Source organism: Emys orbicularis, chromosome 3 (genome assembly GCF_028017835.1).
Source record: "Emys orbicularis isolate rEmyOrb1 chromosome 3, rEmyOrb1.hap1, whole genome shotgun sequence".
Taxonomy (NCBI): domain Eukaryota; kingdom Metazoa; phylum Chordata; order Testudines; family Emydidae; genus Emys; species Emys orbicularis.
The window spans coordinates 57708397-57731301 of record NC_088685.1 but is presented as its reverse complement, the minus strand read 5'-3'; the positions used below and the strand labels follow the sequence as shown (position 1 = coordinate 57731301).

General features: G+C 41.0%; 1 protein-coding gene across 2 annotated transcripts in view; it reads left to right on the top strand.

Moving 5' to 3' along the window:
* LMBRD1 (LMBR1 domain containing 1) overlaps positions 1-22905 on the top strand; it is a 258648-nt gene that overhangs the window by 3736 nt on the left and 232007 nt on the right. For both annotated transcript variants that reach the window (XM_065400966.1, XM_065400965.1), the window contains exon 3: positions 7067-7127. In XM_065400966.1, coding sequence (XP_065257038.1) covers positions 7067-7127 — 61 coding nt within the window. The remainder of the gene's footprint in view (positions 1-7066; positions 7128-22905) is intronic.

Sequence of the window (22905 nt, the reverse complement as noted above, 5' to 3'; positions counted from 1 at the left end):
AAAAATAAAAAGCTTTTTTGTTTATAAAATGCATATCTGACAATCAAACTAAATGTATTACCCCCACCCCAAACACTTTAACTAGAACAAAACTAGATTTGCACCGTCCCTTAAAAGAAAAGCCTTTGTAACCTGAACCTGCTTTGGTTGAAGTTACTTCCTTTTTTTGCCATAGAAGCCAATGGGAGTGGAAATGGTTCCTTAGTGAATAAATGAACCTTTCACAGTGTCTTGAAAGTTAAGAACATAAGAACGGTTGTACCGGGTCAGACCAAAGGTCCATCTAGCCCAGTATCCTGTCTGCTGACAGTGGCCAATGCCAGGTGCCCCGGGGGAGTAGACCTAACAGGCAATGATCAAGTGATCTCTCTCCTGCCATCCATCTCCATCCTCTGACAAACAGAGGCTAGGGACACCATTCCTTACCCATCCTGGCTAATAGCCATTAATGGACTTAACCACCATGAATTTATCCAGTTCTCTTTTAAACGCTGTTATAGTCCTAGCCTTCACAACCTCCTCAGGTAAGGAGTTCCACAAGTTGACTGTGCGCTGCGTGAAGAAGAACTTCCTTGTATTTGTTTTAAACTTGCTGCCTATTAATTTCATTTGGTGACCCCTAGTTCTTGTATTATGGGAATAAGTAAATAACTTTTCCTTATCCACTTTCTCCACATCACTCATGATTTTATATACCTCTATCATATCTGCCCTTAGTCTCCTCTTTTCCAAGCTGAAGAGTCCTAGCCTCTTTAATCTCTCCTCATATGGGACCCGTTCCAAACCCCTAATCATTTTAGTTGCCCTTTTCTGAACCTTTTCTAGTGCCAGTATATCTTTTTTGAGATGAGGAGACCACATCTGTACGCAGTATTTGAGATGTGGGCATACCATCGATTTATATAAGGGCAATAATATATTCTCAGTCTTATTCTCTGTCCCCTTTTTAATGATCCCTAACCTCCTGTTTGCTTTTTTGACCACCTCTGCACACTGCGTGGACATCTTCAGAGAACTAGCCACGTTGACTCCAAGATCTTTTTCCTGACTTGTTGTAGCTAAATTAGCCCCCATCATATTGTATGTATAGTTGGGGTTATTTTTTCCAATGTGCGTTACTTTACATTTATCTACATTAAATTTCATTTGCCATTTTGTTGCCCAATCACTTAGTTTTGTGAGATCTTTTTGAAGTTCGTCACAGTCTGCTTTGGTCTTAACTATCTTGAGCAGTTTAGTATCATCTGCAAACTTTGCCACCTCACTGTTTACCCCTTTCTTCAGATCATTTATAAATAAGTTGAATAGGATTGGTCGGAGGACTGACCCTTGTGGAACACCACTAGTTAACAGATTCTGGCATTGATAGACAATGGGATAAGTAGATGGGTGAGGGGAATGTTAAATGACTAACAATTTCTTAAAATCCAAGTACAACTTTTAGTTTATAAAAAAAAGAAAAAAAAAAGAAAAGCTTAGTTCACCAAAAGATTCTTTGTAAGCAGAAGAGGGACTGGTAAATTGTATTACTTTATCATAGGACAATGGAATTTTAAAGGAAATGGAAATAAGACACAATTTTTAATTACTAATAACTTGCATTGTACTGTACATGTAATCTTCTCTATAGAAATATACCTTTGTTCCTGTACATAACTTGCATTTTAAAAATAATTAAATTGACAAAGCAAACTTTCTGTTGTTGTCTCCTGCTGTTATTGGTACATCTCATGTTGCTGCTATCCTCCCTGTTGCTCTCATTTAGCAGAGAACTCAGCTGCTACATATGGAGATTATCTGGTAGAATGTAGATGCCAAACTGGAATATCTTTCTAACAGGGGCATATGATTCTGTTGCTGTCATCTTAATTCCTGGTTACCTCTCCTTCAGGATTTTTGAATACCATTGACTGATGGCTAAAATTGCAGTTGTTCGTGGCTAATCAGCACCAGGCTGATTTGGTGCTTGCTATTGTGACCTTGTTTCATATTTTCTTTTGACATACGTTTACATTACTTTTGACAAGACCTTTTTCATATCCTCTTTTAAGACTTTCATGAGAGCAGAGAAGTGCTTCACGGTAACTATGTGTTTAAGTTAACTCTTCATTTCCCATAAGAGCACATAATTAATTAAAAGGAGTGCATTCATTTTTAATACTTGTTTAAAAAAAGCAAACTGTGCATGAGAACTTTTCTATCACAATTAAGTACTTTTTTATTCTCTTTATATAAATCGGTCCCAAAATCCTATCTCTGCCATGATGCTTAGAAATTCCTACTCTAGCATTGGTTGGACATGTTAGGATTTTTTCCACCCTAAACTCTCCATTTTATTGCCTCCATGAGAAGCACTTAACTCAGGAATGTGCTGTCCTTATTTGATCTTCCAGAACCCATATCTGTTAAGCTTTACGGCATGTGTGAAAGGTTCTTATTCTCTGACATCTGGGGAGGAGAATGGGTAAGAGTATAAAGGGTCATTGGCTGGCATTTGGTAATTGGATCCTGCCCCAAACTTGGTTATAACTGTGAGATAATGAACTTAATGTGAAGTTTGTTTTGACTTACTGTGAACTTTAAGATTTATAAGAAGTGGGATAGATGTTTCTATTTGACAAATAGGTGTCAGGAAGATCCTTGCTTAAAGAGACTAATACACAGACTGTCTTAATCCCTTTTTTATAACTACTAACCTATAACATGAGTAAGGTCTCTGTAAATGATAAAACCTTACTGAGGAAAACTGAAAATTAATAAACAAGCCTGAAACTCAAATTTTGCAACATTGACTGTTTGTGCAGGGGTTGATGAAATTGAGGATCTTTATTCCCAGAAGTGTGGGTTTTAGACATCTTAGGTCTATCTTCTTGTTATAATTTTTAGGGCTTGTCAAAACACACAAATTGTACCATTTGACTATACTAGTACAGTTAAAGCAGTATAATCCCTAGTATAGGAGCCTCCAGGCAGCAGCCCAGCTAGGAGTGGGGAGCCTGGAGCAGCAGTATTTCAGCTGCCCAGATTTCTTGTCCATTTCGTGGCTCCAGCATGGAGCTGTGAAATTGACAAGGCAGCCAACAGCCAAGGTAAGTAAGGCAATGTCAATACAGACACCTCCTCGCCCTAACTCAGTGGTTCCCAAACTTCAGCAGCCCGTGAACCCTTTTCACTAAATTATGAAATCTCGTCAACCCCCTCCTAAAAATGAATATTTCCAGGGATTTAAGTTTAAATTTCCTCAGTGTGATGGATGCGCTTGCTTTGCTCTGCATAGCTCTTGGAAGTCCGGAACCACTGGAGAAAGATAGTCTCAGGTCTGGTTCGGCATCAAGTCTGTTTCTGTATTTGGTTTTCAGATGTGCATACGAGGAAAACGCTTTCTCGCATAAGTATGTTGTTGAAAATGGTAACAAAACTGCAGAAGCTTTTTCTGCCAGAAGGAGGTACTCGTTTCTTAAACTCGGCCAAAAGTTGATCAATGACAGATGTCTGAAACTCCTTTTCAGTTCGTAATCACAGGAGATTTCAATCAATTTCTCTTTTTCCTCAGTGTTCAATATCTGTGTTGAGAAAGTGGTATCATCAAAAGGGTTGCAAATCCAGTCATTATCGTTTGATACAGCTGGAAAGTATTCCCTGAAAGTTGTGCAAAGTCCTTTTAGATGTGCAGTTATATTGGTTTTAGTGCACTGATCCAACTGAAGTTTATGTTCTGCCAGGAAGTCGTGAAGATTACTGAAACACTCAGTTTGATTGTTTTCCAAACAACTTTCCCAGAACTGCAACTTCTTTATCATGGATTCAACTTGCTCTTACACATTGAAAACTGTTAGATTGAGACCTTGAAGAGATAAATTTAGGTCATTAATTCTTGGAAAGGGTGGCTGTTGGAAAAAAAACTAGGATTTCCATTCTAAACTCAAACAAGCACACAAGGATTTTGCCCTGAGAGCCATCTAACTTCAGTATGGGTCAACAGACAATTGTGTATACTACCCATTTCTTCACAAAGTACGTGAAATATTCTGGAATTTGTTGGCCGTGATTTTATGAAATTCACCATTTTCACTGCATTGTCCAGCACTTCCTTCAGTCCCCCAGGCATGCGTTTTGTTGCGAGGGCTTGTCAATGGATGCTGCAATGAGTCCAAGAGACTTTTGATGCAACCTTTTTTGTTCGAGCTACAAATCCAGTATACTTCCCCGTCATTGAAGTTGCCCCATCAGTGCAAATGCCTAGGCAATGAGACCAATCTATTTCCTTTTCTTGAAAATATGCATTAGTCAGATTGAAGATAACTTCTCCAGTTGTACGTTCTTCCAATGGTCAGCAAAACAACAAGTTGTCTTCAACCAGACCTTCATTCACATAACTTACAAACAGTAGCAAAATAGCTAGATTAGCTACATCAGTTGATTCATCCAACTGTATAGTATAATATGGACTATTTTTCACTCTCTGTACAATTGTGGTCTCTACATTATTTGACATGTCATTAATTCGTCGTGACAATGTATTATTGGACAAAGGTACCATGTCAATCCTTTTTGCAGCCTTTTCTCCAAGCCTGCAATGAACTACTTCTTTTATACGTGGACCAATCAAGCTCTCTGCTATGGTATGGGCTTCTGATGCTTTTGCTACTCGGTAGCTCACGCAGTATGACGCTTCAAGTGCATTTTCATTATCAGTACTTGCTTTGGATATAAAACTGGTAATGTCACGTTTCCTCTCAGCTAATTTTCACTTGAAAAAATTAACAGGCTTGTTGATGTGTGCAGGATGCCTAGTTTCTAAATGGTGCCGAAGTAGAGAAGGTTTGAGGCTGCTGTTTGCTAGAACATCACAAATCACATACAGTGGTTGTGGACGTTCTTGATCACCAATGCATGTAAAGCCATATTTTATATAATCATCGTCATATTTTCTTTTCTTTGTAAGTGACTTTCCAGGACCATCATAATCATTAGACTTAGATTTTCCACAGTGTGGACTCGAGGAAACACTAGCTGATTCTTGCGTCTTTACACTTTCCTTTTTCAGCCACTTATCCATTGAACTTGTGTACAAAAGTTCTAATAAAAACAACACAGAGAGACTGCTAACAACCAACAAACTAGAAAATGAGAAGATTAACTCAAGTCTCACTGAAGCAAAACAGCACTCCAGAGAGAATGACAATTACTGAGGCACCTTAACACTGCTACACGGGCTACAATGTGCTTCCGGCTCGTTTGGCTCGCAAACAGCTTTTCTTCTGCTACGAAGTCTGTCCCTAGGAGGGTGTCCTGCGAGGGACAAATTAGCTTGGACCACCTCCCACGTACAGCGTGGCCCCTGCTCACTCTGCCCTCCGTAACAACTTCCCCTGTCTGACAAGGACAGGGGTCCGAGCTGCCACATGTGTGCCTGGGGTCTCAGCTGCCACCCTGCCCACTACAGGGCTCAGGCTACTGGCCCCGCGCCAGGGTCTGGGCTGCTGGCTCTGCACTCTGTGGGGCTCCTGCTGCTGGACCCTGTTGACCGCCCCAGTCAACTGAGCTCGTGCTGCAGGTCCCGCTGACCCCCGGGGCTCGGGCTGCCAGCCCCAACTGCCCGGCCCTGCTCTCCCTGGGGCTCGGGCTGCCAGCCCCGCGCTGAGCACTAGGGTTTGGGCTGCTGGCTCCCCCTGGGGCAGGCCTCGGGCTGCCACCCCCAACTGCCTGGCCCCGCTCTCCCTGGGGCTCGGGCTGCCAGCCCCGTGCAGAGCGCTGGGGTTCGGGCTGCCGGCTCCCTCGCTGACAGGGGCAGGGCTTGGGCTGCCAGCCCCAACTGCCCAGCCCCGCTCTCCCTGGGGCTTCGGCTGTCAGCCCTGTGTAGAATACTGGGGTTCGCTCTCCCTGGGGTTCGGGCTGCCGGCTCCCCCGCTGATGGGGGCAGGGCTCGGGCTGCCAGCCCAAACTGCCTGGTCCCGCTCTCCCTGGGGCTCGGGCTGTCTGCCCTGCAACCGGGTCCCACTTGCTGCCCCCAATGCCTGGGGTTCTGGCCGCCATTAGAGAAATTTTTCTGGCGTAATGTAATGTTACATTGTAATGTTGGCCCTGTAATGTTCTGCGAACCCCCAGGGGTTCGCGAAACCCATTTGGGAACTGCTGCCCTAACTACACCGACATAAGTGCCTCTCGAAGGTAGAGTTGTTACATCGTGTAGTAGGGCACTTACATCAGTGGGACAAGGCTGTAGTGTGTACGCTGACATAACTAGGGCTACGTAAGCTGCCTTACATTGACCTAACTGTGTAGGGTAGACAGCCTACTCTGCCTACATGGTCAACATACTATGGCTTAAGCAGATTTTGAGTCAGTTCTCATACCTAGTTTTTATATTTAGCATCTTATTTTAAAAGTTTTTAAAATATAAAGGACTTACCACATATTTGGGCATATTTTTCTCAACATTCAACAATAATAAACCCCACTGCTTCTTCCATTTGCCTTTAAAATGGAGGTTAAGTAGCCAGTGCAGTTGGTCTGTCGGTCTATAGGTTTCTCCTGCAAAATTACTCATTATTACCATATAAATATGACCATGAAAGTGTACTATGGTAGATACCTGACAGATATATAATGAAATTGCTCTTTGATATCAAGTTTTCAATTATAAGTATCTTTTTATATTGATATTTTTCTTTAATTTTGAGTCGAGTTGTTCTGTGCTGTCTGTTATGTGGTATTTAGATGCAAGAATATGGTGTAACTCAATGATCAAAACAAATATTAATAACTAGGGGCCTGTATAAATGCCTCCGTATTGCAGAATGGTAACTACACAGCCTTTTTACCATGTCTATGCTTTTTGTATTCAGAATTGTAAGTCTGAGTCTGTTCAAATTGTTCTTCCAGAGCTGTAAGAATTCAATTGATTGAATTCCTGTAAGCCACCAAGAACAAAATCTCATGCTTCCCAGTTCATACACTTGACAATAGCAAAATATTTAGGATTTCAAAAATGTGTTATATGGATTGAAAGTGTTACTTTTGTGAAATAAGTGTTACATATTTTTTCCCCCTTCAATCTTCCTAGGAGTGGGCTGATGCTAATGTCACAAGACAAATTGAGGACACAGTACTATATGGATATTACAGTGAGTATTTTTAAAACTGCTTCTAAAATTAGGATTTTCTACAGTGACTGGATCATATGTTGATAACTTCTAATTAAAATATTGTATTGTAAGCTAATTTTCAGGGGGTTATAACTAAACTGAAAACTCATGCTGAGATAAACCTTAGTTCTGTCTACAGTCAAAGCTTTTGTAGACCTTTTCCCCTTTTCGTAAATTAAAATTGCAGTTTGCTTATTAAAATGCAATCTTGGGGGCTTCTGCATGTGGGCTTAACGTTCCCATCACCGTCCCAATGACAAAATGCTTAAGACATGGCTAATTGGCGTATGGACCTATAATACACAATGTGGACTATTGTTAATGCACATTCATAGGATAGAAATTGAGTTCCTTAGGGAATTTTTTTGGGCCCTACTCTTGTCACTTTTTTAGCATGTAGCATGGTATGTCAAGGTTTCTTACAATTAAGGTAATGTGAAGTTTTCCTACTGTACATAACTCAGTGCAATTTTGTTTTTATATTGTAATGCCTATGGTATGCAAGACCATTCACTGTTCAGACACTGCCTGAGGACTGTATCTACTTTTGTAAATGAGCAGAAGGGTGGTGAGCCTAAACAAAATGAAAGCAAGAAAACCGTATTAGATCAACTTCTAAACTTATTTTAAAATGTGGTTTCTGTTGCTTTTGAAATTTAAATTTTTATAGAAAGTGTTGGACCCCTCTCTGCAATCTGTCCTTCTTTCTAAATAAAATATTTATTCATTGGAATAATGTATAATGTTATCTAGCACAAAGTTTTAGTGAAAATAACTATCCTAGCATTGTGTTGAACTCACTATTCAAAACCAAAGAAACAAACACCTGTCAGGGATGGTCTAGATCAGTGGTTCTCAAAGCCGGTCTGCCGCCTGTTCAGGGAAAGCTCCTGGTGGGCCAGGCCGGTTTGTTTACCTGCCGCGACCACAGGTTTGGCCGATCGTGGCTCCCACTGGCCACGGTTTGCCGCTCCAGGCCAATTGGGGCTGCAGGAAGGCGGCCAGCACATCCCTCGGCCCACGCCGCTTCCCGCAGCCCCCATTGGCCTGGAGCGGTGAACCGCAGCCAGTGGGAGCCGCGATCAGCCGAACCTGTGGACGCGGCAGGTAAACAAACCGGCCCAGCCCGCCAGGGGCTTTCCCTGAACAAGCGGCAGACCGGCTTTGAGAACCACTGGTCTAGATACTACTTAGTCCTGCCATGAGTGCAGGGGACTGGACTAGAAGGCCTCTCTAGGTCCCTTCCAGTCCTATGATTCTATGATCTGACTCTATGAAATGATCATGTGTTGGGAGGAGAATATGTTCAGTAGTTTAATATGTATTATTAATCCTTAAAATGTATTAAAGACTAAACACATGCAAGAATAGTGAAACTCAGATTTGTTTTCTGTGGTCTGGGCAAAGTGTGTGTGGTCTCTCCTTTTTTTTTTTTTTAAAGACCAATATTAAAAAATCAAATTTTAAGATTGAATTTCTTCTTTTGAGGGAGAGAATACTCTTGAAGATACGTTGCAATGAATTGTGCTACATTTTCATTGAATTGTAAGTCTTTCTGCTGGGCAATGACACTAGTACAAATATACCTGGTAAATGTATAATCACACTTTGCATTAAAGTGGAACCTAATGACTCAAAACAACAATATTTAGTATGTATATTGTACTTTCAGAATGTGAAAGTCACTAACATTCACTAATGTTTTGCAACAAGAAGCCTATTTTACAATGAAGATGCCAGAGAAAATCAAAATGCCAATTTTGGGTAGTCTCAATCTGCAGTCATAGAAAGCATTCTGATAAGTCAGATAGTACTGCTACAAAAGCGTCAATCAACATTTATTTAAAAAAACTTCAGATCCCCACTTAGAAAAGGAACTCCTCTCCTCTTGCCATTGTTTATAACTTGTTCACCTCAAAACAATAATACTGCTTCTCTAAATGAGAAATATCGGATGGCTTATCTTGAGAAATAAATTTGATGCAGAATACCATATTAGAACTTTGAATACTTTACCAGACTAAATAGGTAGTCTGTGCCTTCTGGCTTCTGTATATGATATAACTGTCTCCTTAGGGCTTTACTTTCACGAAAATAAAATCTTGGGCTTTCCTTGTCAGTTCTATGCAGTGATACTTTATTGATTTGATAAGCTATACAAATATGGCTACTTGTTTATTTAAAAAAAAACCCAAAACTTATTCTGCTTACTTCTTGGATACCTTTTGTGGGAGAGGGGTATGGCTCACCCAGGTAGGTTACATGATGTTAAGGGTTTTTTCCCCTGTGTTGATTTTTTTTTTGTCATTACTATCTGTTCCTGGTCCAGTGTCAAGGTTGCTCTGTAGTTTGTCTTCTTGGACATGTCTTTCTACCAGGGTCAGGAATTATATTTTTCTCCACAAAAACAGTGATGTGTTTTGATTCCTGAGGGACTAAAGGAATATGAGGAAATATCTTTACTGCATATCCTTGCATTTTGGCCTGTTAATTCTTTATAACAGGAGCGCCATTGATTTAGAGTCTGGTTGTTTAATATAAAGTTCTTCAACTGTCTGGAAACTATTCAGTGTCCTTTAGGGAAAAGCCCTCCAGATGGATCTTGAATTAATACTCTGGGCTAATAGGTCTCAAAACCTGTAGATGGAAAATAAAGTAGGGCTGTCAAGCAATTAAAAAAAATTAATCACAATTAAACAATAATAGAATACCATTTATTTAAATATTTTTGGATGTTTTCTACATTTTCAAATATATTGATTTCAAATACAACACAATATGAAGTGTACAGTGCTCATATTATATTTTGATTAAAAGTATTTGCAATGTAAAAAACAAACGAAATTGTATTTTCCAATTCACCTAATACAAGTACTGTAGTGCAATCTCTATCATGAAAGTTGAACTTGCAAATCTACAATTATGTACAAAAAAAACAGTGTTCAAAAATAAAACACTGTAAAATTTTAGAGCCTGCAAGTCCACTCAGTCCTATTTCTTGTTCAGCCAATCGCTCAGACAAACAAATTTGTTTACCTTTGCAGGAGATAATGCTGCCCGGTTCTTGTTTACAATGTCACCTGAAAGTGAGAACAGGCATTCACGTGGCACTGTTGTAGCTGGTGTCGCAAGGTACTTACGTGCCAGATGTGCTAAAGATTCATGTCCCTTCATGCTTCAACCACCATTCCAGGGGACATGCATCCATGCCGATGACTGGTTCCGCTCGATAACAATCCAAAGCAGTGTGGGCGGATGCATGTTCATTTTCATTATTTGAATCAGATGCCACCAGCAGAAGGTTGATTTTTCTTTTTTGGTTGTTTGGGGTCTGTAGTTTCCGCATTGGAGTGTTGCTCTTTTAAGACTTCTGAAAGCATGCTCCACACTTCTTCCCTCTCAGATTTTGGAAGGCACTTCAGATTCTTAAACTTTGGGTAGAGTGCTATCTTTGGAAATCTTACATTGGCACCTTCTTTGTGTTTCGTCAAATCTGCAGTGAAATTGTTCTTAAAATGCATGACATGTGCTGGGTCATCATCTGAGACTGCTATAACATGAAATGTATGGCAGAATGCAGGTAAAACAGAGCAGGGGACATACAATTCTCCCCCAGGAGTTCAGTCACAAATTTAATTAATACTTTTTTTTTTTAATGAGTCATCAGCATGGAATGGTGGTCGAAGCATGAAGGGGCATATGAATCTTTAGTGCATCTGGCTCGTAAATACCTTGCAATGCTGGCTACAAAAGTGCCATGCAAATGCCTGTTCACACTTTCAGGTGACATTGTAATTAAGAAGTGGGCAGCATTATCTCCTGTAAATGTAAACAAGCTTGTTAGTCTTAGCAATTGGCTGAACAAAAAGTAGGACTGAGTGGACTTGTAGGCTCTGAAGTTTTACATTGTTTTGTTTTTGAGTGCAGCTATGTAACAAAAAAATCTACATTTGTAAATTGTACTTTCAGAACAAAGATTGCACTACAGTACTCGTATGAGGTGAATTGAAAAATACCATTTCTTTTGTTTATCATTTTTACAATGCAAATATTTGTAATAAAAATATACACTTGGGTTTCAATTACAACACAATACAATATATATGAAAATGTAGAAAACCATCCAAAATATTTAATAAATTGGTGTTCTATTGTTTAACAGTGCAATTAACTCAAATTAATCATGGTTAATCATGTGAATTAACTGTGATTAATTGACAGCCGTAATATAAAGACACAAACTTGACACCACTCAGATACAGACCTACCTGCTATCAAATCTTCCTCCAGTTCTAGGTCTACCTTGGAATGCCTGTTTGAAATTTCTAGTACTAAATTTTGGTGGTGCTGCTGCTCAGGAGGATGACAGGTGCAGATTAATACGTCAAGGTCACTGATCGCAAAAAAAGAGGAATGCAGAGTTTTATGTGGACTTAATCTCCAGTTTAAAACTAACCATCTTCTCTCTTCAGATCTGAATTTCTAGTAGACTAATTCCACAATACTTTGAAAGGTGATCTGTCTGAGTGTAAATATTTTGGATAAGATACTTCAGTCAGATCAGTGACCTTTCTTCCTTTTAAAGTGTTCTGAAAAACTGAATCCAAAATCTGAGAGGCATTCACCAGATAACCATGGTAAGAGGGGCCACTTGCGACTGTTAATTTAACATGTGTTACAAAACTTCAGTCCTTTTTTTTTTTTTCTTTTAAAGAAGGAACTTGACTTGTTCCTATGAACTATATATATTCTGGAGTTGTATTATGAATGATCAGTAATAGATATAAATAGGGAAAGTAGATGGTCCGATAAATAGATATGATTAACTTATTTTTTTAAAAAACTGTAGGCAAAACTGTGTGGCTTGGAAGAAAGTTGTCACTGCTTTTTTTGATATTACCATTAGATTCTGGAGAACAGCTCTTCTGTTCTGCGCAAAATTTCAGCATTTTGGTTTTATTCCACGTGGGGATGAAACAGACCTTTTGAAACTCTTCACACAAAAAAATTATGCACAGAATAGCCAATAGCCCAGTGCTCTATCTCAGTGGTCTCCAAAGTGAGGTGCGCGCACCCCAGTGGGTGCACACGACGATCCACTGGTGGGTGCGGCAGGAGGAGTGCTGCTGGAGGAGGGAGGGAATGAGTGAGTGGGAAAGCTGCTGCTCTTCTCTCTCTTCTTCCCCCCCCCCACCCCCCTGCAGGCAGGGCCACCCGGAATGCAGGGGCTGAAGGGCCCTGGGCTAAGGGGGTCCCGGGGCCCTGGCCTGCAGCTCTAAAGCCCCTTTCAGAATGCAGCCCTGAGTCCCCCGGCCCGTGGAGGAGCAGGTGCAGCCGCACAGCCAGCGGCTGGAGAGAAGCGGCACTTTGAAGGGGAAAGTGCCGCTTCTCTCTGGCCGCTGGCTGTGCGGCTGCCCCTGCTCCTCCGGAGTCCTCCGGCCTGTGCTCGAAGGGCCGCATTTCGAAAGCGGCTTTAGAGCTGCAGGTCAGGGCCCTTCAGCCCCTAAAGCCCCTGCCTTCTGGGTGGCTCTGCTGGGGGGGCAGCTCCCAGAATTGTGGACATGGGGGCGGTGCTGTGCTGCGCAGAGCCACCTGCACCCCCCCTGCACCAAACAGGAGCTGCCCCAGTAAGTGCTCTGCACCTCCTGCCTGCCCTAGCCCTGAGCATCCTCCCACACCCCTACCCTGAGTGCCCTTCTGCACCCTAACTCCCTCCCAGACTCCGCACCTTAACTCTAAGCCCCCTCCAGCACCCTAACCCTAATCCAGACCTTCGAATCGCTGTATCACAAAGTGTTAAACCAAGATTTTCAGAAATAATGAAGCATATTCAATCACATTGCTCTCTAAAAACTATTAATTTTTTTGTGAGCAAAAGTTTTTGTACCATTAATAAATATACAATAAAAATTATTTTAAAAATATTGTTTTTCATCTTTATCTCATCCTTTTTTAATTTCTATTTTGTATGTTTTATAATGTACATAATATATTAGTATAGTAGTACATGTATGTATATTTATGTATAAATTATATACATGTATTGGGGGTGCGTGCTCAAATTTTTGACTGATAAGGGTGCACGATCAAAAAAGTTTGGAGACCACTGCTCTATCTGATTCAAAGCAGGGACTCGAACGTGGGTCTCCCACATCCCAGATGAGTGCCCTAACCACTGGAATATTTGCTGTTTGATTTTGACTAGTAATTCCATCCTGGACCTGAGAAGTCTTCACAAAATTCGGCATCACAAAGTTAACCAATTGGCATTTTCCAACGAAAAAACATGTAGTTGAAAATTTCCCAGTGAGTTCTAGAACGCGCACAGTTGAAATCAAAGGCACTAGGGCTGAGCAAAAGTTCATTAGGATGGTAGCTTTGGCTATCCATGCAGGATGGTTTGTCCAGAGCAGCAGTTCTCAAACTTTAGCAACCTGAGGACCCCCATTTTGATTTAAAAATTTTCCCCGGGGTGCTCAACTCCACTTAGCCCTAAGGTCCTGCCCCACCCCTGCCCCTCCTCTTCCCCGCTCCTCTTCTCTCCCCCCCTCCTGCACATTGCTGAACAGCTGTTATGCGGCATGCAGGAGGCACTGAGGGGGAGGAGTTGATCATCAGGGCTGGAGGCCCCGGATATGACCTCGCTAGATTAAAGTAGTATTATTTCTGGTACAGTAGCTGTGCCTTAGTCCCCTTACCAATTTTTGTGATCTTCATTAAGTTTTCCTTAACTTCTCTGGACAAATACATGTTGAGGGAGATCTTAGTAATTTGCTAAACAGGGGAAATGGTTTAATTAACTGTGTACAGCTGCTGGATGCTCTAAATCAGTGATTTTCAAACTTACTTAATTGGGCCCCCCTTCCTGGTGTCTATAGTTGTTTACCCCCCCAGTACATATACCGCCACCCAGCTCTGAAGGTAGAGCAGAGAGCAGCTGCTGCTGCTGCTGCTGGCTGGGCACCCAGCTCTGAAGGCAGCACCGAGCCAGTAGCAGCACAGAAGTAAGTGTGGCAATGTGAAAAGTGATATGTCATTACTTTTAACAGCAGACTTAGTGCTCCATTGCCACCCTTACTTCTGTGCTGCTGCTGCTGCCGCCCCGGGGCTGACAGCTGGAGCCCAGGCTGCCTCCTGATGAGGGAGTGGAGTGGGGGGAGAGGAAGGAGAGCTTGAGCCCAGGTGGTGGAGCTCCAGCTGTCCTCTTTATCCCCGCCTCCTGGGTGTGCATGGCCCTTCTGCATGAGCCCCAGCCACCCAGGGCTGACAACCAGAGTCCCCGCCCCCCTCCCCCCAGATTTAGCAAAGCAAAAATTCCTGTTGACCGCACATGAATGCCAAAACCTTCAGAGCAGCTGGACTGCAATAATGGCATATAAAACCCTAGTTTGTCAATTTAACGGAATACCTAGCACATAGAATTACAAATATTTAATTTTAATAGTGTTGAGATTTCAAACTGCATAACACTTTCATTTATTAGTAATTTTGAAGAACTAATTCTTTATACTCTTCAAAGAATAAGTATGAGAAGCACTACTGAAAATGGAGGCTTAGAGCTACCTTTTCAAACATTGCTACATGATAGCATTAGCCTATAGGTATCATCTGCTTTGAAGTGTAATAAAGTTGATACTACCTCAATTTAATGTACACATTTTTAATGCCATAGCACAGTTTTACCTCCAGATGGTGGTAGAGATTTACATATTGCATTAGCTGTATTGTTTTTCTTTTGCTGTTTTGCATTTAGTCAGATTGCTAAGGAAATAATGCACATTTTTGTAACTTTTGCCTATACTGAATTCAACAGTAATACATCATTTCTAGCAAAATATATGCACATAGTCTAAAAACATAGTCAAATCACATTTGACCATTTTCCTGATGTGCTCTGAGTACAAGAAAATATAATAGCCTTCATAGGACTCATAACATTCTTTAGCAAATTTCCATGAAATATGATTTAACAAATGAGTTTATGCATCTTGTAAAATAGCAGGTACTTGAGGTCTAGGCTCCAAAATGAAAAACCTGAAGTTGCTTCCAAACTAGGGTACCCTTTGTCATAACATGCAATGCTCGTAAAGTTTGGCATACAGTGCAATGACAGCAAAGTTTTATGTTAATACTGCAGTCAAATGCTAGTGATGCTGCTGATGCATAGCCTCATCATTCTTATTTGTGAAGTGATTCATGGTATGAGGGCCTGATTGTGAGACTTTGAAAGAAATTGTGAGGAAAGACACAAGAGTGAAATTAATGGAATTCCTCACTTTAATATCTCATGTTTTTTAACTTAATGTTTTGATCATCATGGACTCTTTTTATATCCTGTTGAGGAAGGAAAACCAAGCAACCCTTAAGATTTCCTGTGCCTACTATAATACAAATTTAACATGGATGAATAGTAATTGGGAAAAGCTTGCAACGAGAATTTTTAAAATTTGTGTGTGGGGGGAAGAATCACTTTCCTTGAATGGTATACAACAGCAGTCCCATCAAATAATCAAAATGGAAATATACTTTCTAGTTCTCCTGCCATGATGTTATACATCGTAGTATGCCTATATCTTGGGGAAGAGCATTTTATAGTTGCAAGGCCATCTCTGTGAAGATCCTACTTTATATAATCTTGAGATTATATAGTAATCTAGTAAACACTTTTGCCCCTAAGTGGGGATAATAGAGAGTAACTCCATATTGGTCCAATAGTTAAAGTTTTAACAGAAGTACCTGGTAAGCAGTGGAGTGTGGTTCATGTGACTGAAGGCCCTTGAGGCTGTGCCTTTGTGTTTTGCATTACCTCTAAATTACAAGAGGGTTTTCAAAGGAAGGCCCTGGTGTAACCTATTGGGGTACAAGTTAGGCTGAGTAGCTGTCACCCTACCCTCTAACCTGGGGTGCCTTTTACAGTGCCTTGCTACTGTAGCCTCCAATCTGGACTGCTCATAAACAGCCTCCAGCATGTTAATCACTTCCAGCTATGTCTGTGTGTGCTTCAGATAGTCAGCCACACCTTGGCTCTTACTAGCCTGGGTTATGCTGCAGGGTGACCCCAGCACACTCCCAGTCCCAGATCTTCCCCCACCAGAAATGTATGTTGTGTATTGCCCAGCCCTCTCCTGGACAGTGCAAATATATTAAGTTTGTTATTCCTTTAAGGGAATATGCCATCTTATTATTTTAAACAATTATTCAGACACTTAATAGATTAGATAAAACAAAACAAAGTTTATTATGAATTACAAAGATTTTTAAGTACGTACAAGTAATGAGGCATAAAAGTCAGAAATGTTTATTGGTGCCTAATTTAACAATCAGATTCAAATCAAAATTTTCATACCCCATGCTTTCAGCAGTCTTACGGACCAAAGTCTTTAGGTCAAAACCCCTCCCCCAGAATCCAACAGCTGCTTCCCTTGTTTCGTCAGGCGCAGTGAATGCGATGGCCAGGGTGTGTCTGTCTTGTGGTGTCTGCCCCTTCTTTTTTTTTTTTTTTTTTTTTTTTATAGTCCTGCCCCCCCCCCCACCCCACCGCCCGGAGAAGCATTTCCAGATGGGAGAAAGTGACAAGGCAGTCTGTGTGGAAGAAAACTCCATGCTGTTGTTTTGTGAAGATGTAGATCAGGGGTCGGCAACCTTTCAGAAGTGGTGTGCCGAGTCTTCATTTATTCACTCTAATTTAAGTGCCAGTAATACAGTTTAACGTTTTCAGAAGGTCTCTTTCTATAAGTCTATAATATATAACTAAACTATTGTTGTCTGTAAAGTAAATAAGGTTTTAAAAATATTTAAGAAGCTTCATTTAAAATTAAATTAAAATGCAGAGTCCCCCAGACCGGTAGCCAGGACCCGGGCAGTGTGAGTGCCACTGAATCAGCTCGTGTGCTGCCTTCAGCACACTTGCCATAGGTTGCCTACCCCTGTTGTAGATTTTTGCCCCTGCTCCCTTTCCTGCCAAAGAATGGCCACTTAGCTGGTAATGGTGCATCAGTTGTGTTTATACCTGGCTGAGGTGTCAGCTTGTTCTTTGTCTCTGAGGAACTGGTTTGGCTACTCCCTAGACTTATCTGGAAAACCTACTTTGTCGTGATCTCAGCTTATGTTTATAACTTCACATATAATGCTGCTATGTACATTTTGCCAGGATAATAGTGATCCGCAAATTGAGTTTTTAAATCTCTGACATGGCATACTTTGTACAAACATTATTTCAATAGCGAGTACGGTGTGAACACGGGTATATTCTATCATACCCTGCTAAAACGTATGCCAATACCACAGTCTAGAGGTTACAAAAGCATAGATCTGTGCCAAAATTTATAACCTGAAGAGGTTGCAGTCTTCAAATGCTCAGCAGATGAGAAACCACTTGACAGCTACTAAAGGTTGGGATACTATATTTAGCTCATGACCAAAACTTAGGACTCACTGCGTAGCTCTATCTGACCCATTTGGGTCATACATCATCAATTGGTAAGGCTGCCACCAAGCAATTGAGGGCTAGCTCTTTTCTCATCTCATAACCCTGCAAATCTTTGATCCCATCAATACTTCCATGCTTAGCTGTTTCAAACTCAGATTTCTTGTAGTCACTTGGCTAGACTGGCCAGACAGTGCTACGGAAATGGAGTTGCTGTGAACTGAAGACACAATAATACAGATCTGAGGTAAAATTTTCATAACTAACCATGTGTCTAAGTCCATCTTGAAAATAGAACTTAAAGCATTCTCAGATGGTACCCCTGGGTGTTAGTGTGCTAGTCATGCTACTTTATCAAACCTCATAATGGCTTCTTGTAAATATCCAATACATATGATGAAATCAGTGCTGGCAGAATGCTTAGTTACTTGTATTCAGGTGTGATAGTTTTAAAATGTTCACTGGGCATCATTAAGTCAACTGATTAATGTAGGTTCTAAAATAGCTTGCTTGTTAATGTGTCACTTTGGGATTGGAAAGCAAACTGAGACTGCTTATCCTGTTTCGAAAGTGTTATACCCTCATGGGTGCTCTGAGTCACTAAAGGTGGTGGAGAGGAGAGGAAAAAGGTGAGATACCTACATAGTTCAAGGGTGTTGTTTGTAGTTGGTTTTCTCATTCTTTATTTCTCGAAGGACAGAAATTGTAACGGAATCTTTTAAGACTGTTGCTAAGTTTGAGGCAAATATTTGTTGATAAAAGTTACTTTGGTATTTCTGTCTTGTTGGCTTACACAAATAGTAGAAGACCCCGATTCGCTTGTGCTATATTTAAATAGCTATAACATGTGCACTTATGAATGAACTGTCACTTTATCTTTGACTTGTGTGACCTGGCTAGTCTAAACGAGTAAGTAGGCAAGGAAAACATCTAGTATGATGTGACAATTTTGAGGCATCTGTCAGTACAATTTATGAATTCTGTTTATGAAACTACTGTATCATGGAAAGCCATTATGAAGTGTATACACAATTGCTTGACCGGTCTTGCAACAAGTACATACCAGACAGAACAATCAGGAGTTAGTAATTTTAATGACTGTGCTTTGATCTGACAATTGATATCCTAAGAGGTTGTGTTTAAGTTCTGAGAAGATACTTCCTCATCTTGTTTGAACAGAGGTGGGGGGAAGTGAAGAGTGTAGAAATCCTCCAAGCAGGACAAAGACAAAGGTGATCGAGCAGGAGCAGTTTTAAAAAGGACTCTTTGGGAGGGAGGGCGATGGAAAGTTAGGTAGAAGAAGGGAAGAGAACAGACTGGCCAAGGTCACAGTGGGCAAACTGTAGGAGAAGACTTGATGTTTCAGAACCCAAGCCATGTACTGAAACAGAAGGGCCCGGGATGATCCTGACCCTACCCCAAAAGATGATTTAGAGTGGTGAGGAAACTGTGGCAGGGAAATGTTTGTAGTGTTGTGCTGTTAGAGAGCAATAATGTGTTAAAGTCCCCTGCAAAGACTGTGTCGCACGTGGTAGCGTTCACACCCACCATGTTTTCCCCCCCTTGAAGAAGTAAACCCAGAAGGCTCTCACCTTTTGGGTGGAGTTCTGAGAGAAGATATTAAAGCTATGGGAGGAGTTTGAGGGGTCAGCATTGGTTTCAGTGAGTAGGTAGTGGGTCACATGATCTCAGCTCTCTGATGGGGTGCAGATCCTTTATCTAGCATCCCAAAGGGTGTACCTAGAGACCTCAAGGCAGGGACGGTACCTGGTCTCTGTTCAGACCCCGGAGCTTAAAACACACAGGATCCTGCAACTGCATCCAAGTTGTCTGGTTTATAGTGGCCACCAGTTCTAGAACTAGTCTTCTGGGTGGGAAAAATGAACCAAGTTTACGGCTAGTGTAACTTGGTTAACTAAAATGGAATTCTGTCTTTCTGTCTTTATGCCAGTAGTGGGTGAATTTAATAGTAAAAAGCTCTAGGTCTCTTTCCTGTGAGGAATTACTAGGTAGCAAAGGAGATGCACAGAGATCAGATTTTATGGTCTTTACAATGTCTTCCCATATGTACTGGTTTAAAAAAAAATGTTGGAGGTAAGAGGTTTCAGAATCTAACAGTTACGATGCACAGATATTGCAGAAGTTTAATCAGTTATAGTTTTTTCTTTTAAAAATCAGCTTGTGAATACCAATGTTTGTGCAGCAGTCTTATCATTAGTAATGAGCCGAAGTGACAGTAGAATAAGGCAGACTTCCCCCCTTTCACATATGAAAAACAGCACAGTTAAAGTGTATCCTGCATGAAGTCCATTTTAGTTCTTAAAATGCTTTTAAGTGGAGATCAGTATGAGAATTCAATTATAGTATTCTTTGTAATTTTCAGTGGGAAAATATAATACATGTAGGTGGAATATTTAATCCTAGCAGTGACTCTAATTTATAACTGTCTAGTGTTCCTACTGTAGGTATCTTTTTCTTTTGTGGCATCTCCATTACTGGATGGTTGCAACCATAGTAGCCAGTTCTATATGGTCCTGGACTAATCTTTGTGGATGAATAGTCCTTTTGATCCATCCAGGATATAGCATTGTCCATCCAAAATCTTCTTTTTCTGCCTCATGTTCATCAGCTATCAACTTTCACTTCCAGTGCCTATAAAAATGCATTGCATGATGAATCCCTTAAAATGTGCCCTGCAGATCACATCTTCTTTTCTTAGGATCTTGTAATGTTTTCTGAGTTAAGTCCTCCCCAATACTCTTTAGTTGGTTAAGTGGTCTATCCATGATATTTTCAGAGTTCTTCTGCAATACCATAATTCCAAGTATTGTTTCTTTATCGATTGTTTGAATGTCCATATTTTACAGCCATAATTTAACACAGATTAAATTTAAGTTTAGGAGTTAGAATTCTTAATCTTCATATTTATATCCCTTCTCATCAGACATTTGTTCTTCCAGAACATCTTTTGCTATTGCTTGCAGTGTCTGATCGTCTGCTGTAATGATGCTTTCTAATTATCAATAATTTTCAGTTGCTGTATGGCTGTGTCATTCAGTGGAATCTTGCATGTTTTCTCAGGATCCTTGTATACCATCATAGTGTGTTTGTCTTGTCCACATTCAACTGTAGACCATATGCTTTATCATGTTCATAATGTCCACTAATTTATCACATCTTCTGAATCAGCCAACAGCACTGTATCTACTGCGAAGTGAATATTATTCCTAATACAAGGTGGTAATTGTAACATGCCTGTGGATTAATACATTTCTGCTGCATTATTCCGGATTAATGCATATATAGTAGATAATAGGCAGAAAGAAGAAGAAAGAAAGCTGGTTGGCATGCATTCAACTCTATATCAAGGATATTCTCCAAAGAAAAATCAACAAGCTAACATGCACCAACCTCTTCAACTCAATAGTACTGCAGGCAATGTTGTACAGCAGCAAAACATGGGCACTGACCAAGATAGAGGAGCAACAACCGTCTGTCACGGAGAGAGCGATGGAAAGAAGAATTCTGGGGATTTCAATCTGCTACCAAGTCCCCAATGAAGTGAACAGACAGCAGAGTGAAGTGCAGGATGTCTTTGTTGAAAGCAGGTACAGTAAAATGTGGTGGGCTGGGCATATTGCTAGGCTCACTGACAATTGATGGACTGCAGCTGTTGCTGAGTGGTACCAATGGGAACTGAAATGACCACTCTGCCAACCTCCAAAGAGATAGGAAGATTTTTTTTTTTTTCGTGAAAAGGCATGGCCGCACATGGAGAAGGAAGGCCAGGATAAGAGAAGTCGTGTTGTGATCAGCGCAATCTGTATGAGGGCTGAAGGCCGGGCCGGCTCCAGGCACCAGCTTACCAAGCAGGTGCTTGGGGCGGCAATTCGGAGAGAGGCGGCACGTCCAGCTGTTTGGTGGCAATTCGGCGGACGGTCCCTCACTCCTGCTCGGAGCGAAGGACCTCCCGCCGAATTGCCACCGCAGATCGCAACTTTTTGTTTTGTTTTTGTTTTGTTTTTTGTTTTGTTTGGCTGCTTGGGGCAGCCAAAACCCTGGAGCCGGCCCTGGCGGAAGGACCAATTGGTCCAGGTGATCAGGAAATAGGCATTTCTCTTATATGGCCTCCACTGCTTGGTAATACTGGCTGGCTGACTAAAGTGAGCTCTGCTAAAAACTCATTGCTGCTATTGGATACAGACTTCCTATGCAAGAAAGGGGTCTGCACAGCATCACGAACCCCAGTTCAGTGCCTCCTTTGGGAAGTGCATCAGCTTCTCTGTTCACACTTAGGGCTTTCATCTTCTTCCTTCACCACATGTGGGAAATTCCTACTCCCCTGATCTTCTCCCCCCACCCCCCAAAAAATGCAAAGTAGGAATTTCTCATCTTGGGCTGTACCTGAAACAGACATGAAGACTTTGAGGCATTCCTCAGCCTGTGCTAGCAGTGACATGGGTTGCCTGCTGTTAACTGCCATTTACTACTCCTAGGGCTGGCTTCTCCTGTATTATCCCCATTTTACAGATGGGGGAAAGTGAATCAGACATTAAGTGACTTGCCCAAGGTCATGCAGAGTTCAAACCTTGAACTTTTAATGCTTTAATGTACATTAGGATTTTTGTCAAAACTGCTCATGCTGTTTTCTCTCCCTTCTTGGGAGTTCTCTTGAGGTTTGGATTTGCTTTTTGAGGCAAATTAGAATTGGTATTCAGAGTCAGGTATTGGACTACTTGTGATATCTTTATTAAAGAGTGAATGTTGTGTGCTATGAAATCTTTACAATGCAGATTTGCTGACAATGTGGGAATAAATTGAGCAAATCTCTGCAGACCTACTTTTTTTGTTGTTGCAGAAATTAAGCAAAAAAGCCTGAAGAGTTGCCCTATTTATTGTTCAATTCACTTGTAAAACCATTCCCTGTTTGACTTACAAAAGAGGAAGTTAGTTATACTAGATGTCATACAGTCACAAAAATGAAAGAGGCAAATCAGTACCCATCTATTTGTGTACTCCATGTTTATCTGGACTTTTGGATTCATTATGAGGGAATCTCTGGTTCTAGAAAGAGAGAGATGTCCTCAGTTAAGATGAAGATCAATAGGATTGGCTTTTCATGAGTAATTCCTTCAAATCTATTAGATGCTCTTTCTGAAGTTATGTAACCTTCATGTCTTGACAAAAGGTGCCCAAACCAATTGGGATCCAAAATCAAGAGAAGTTGCTATGAATGAAGAGCAGCCTAAAGTGGGCAACTCCTTGCTTATGGAGGTAAAGGGGGGGAAGTGCACCTTTAAAATCAGAATTCCAAGTATGCCTGATCAAAAA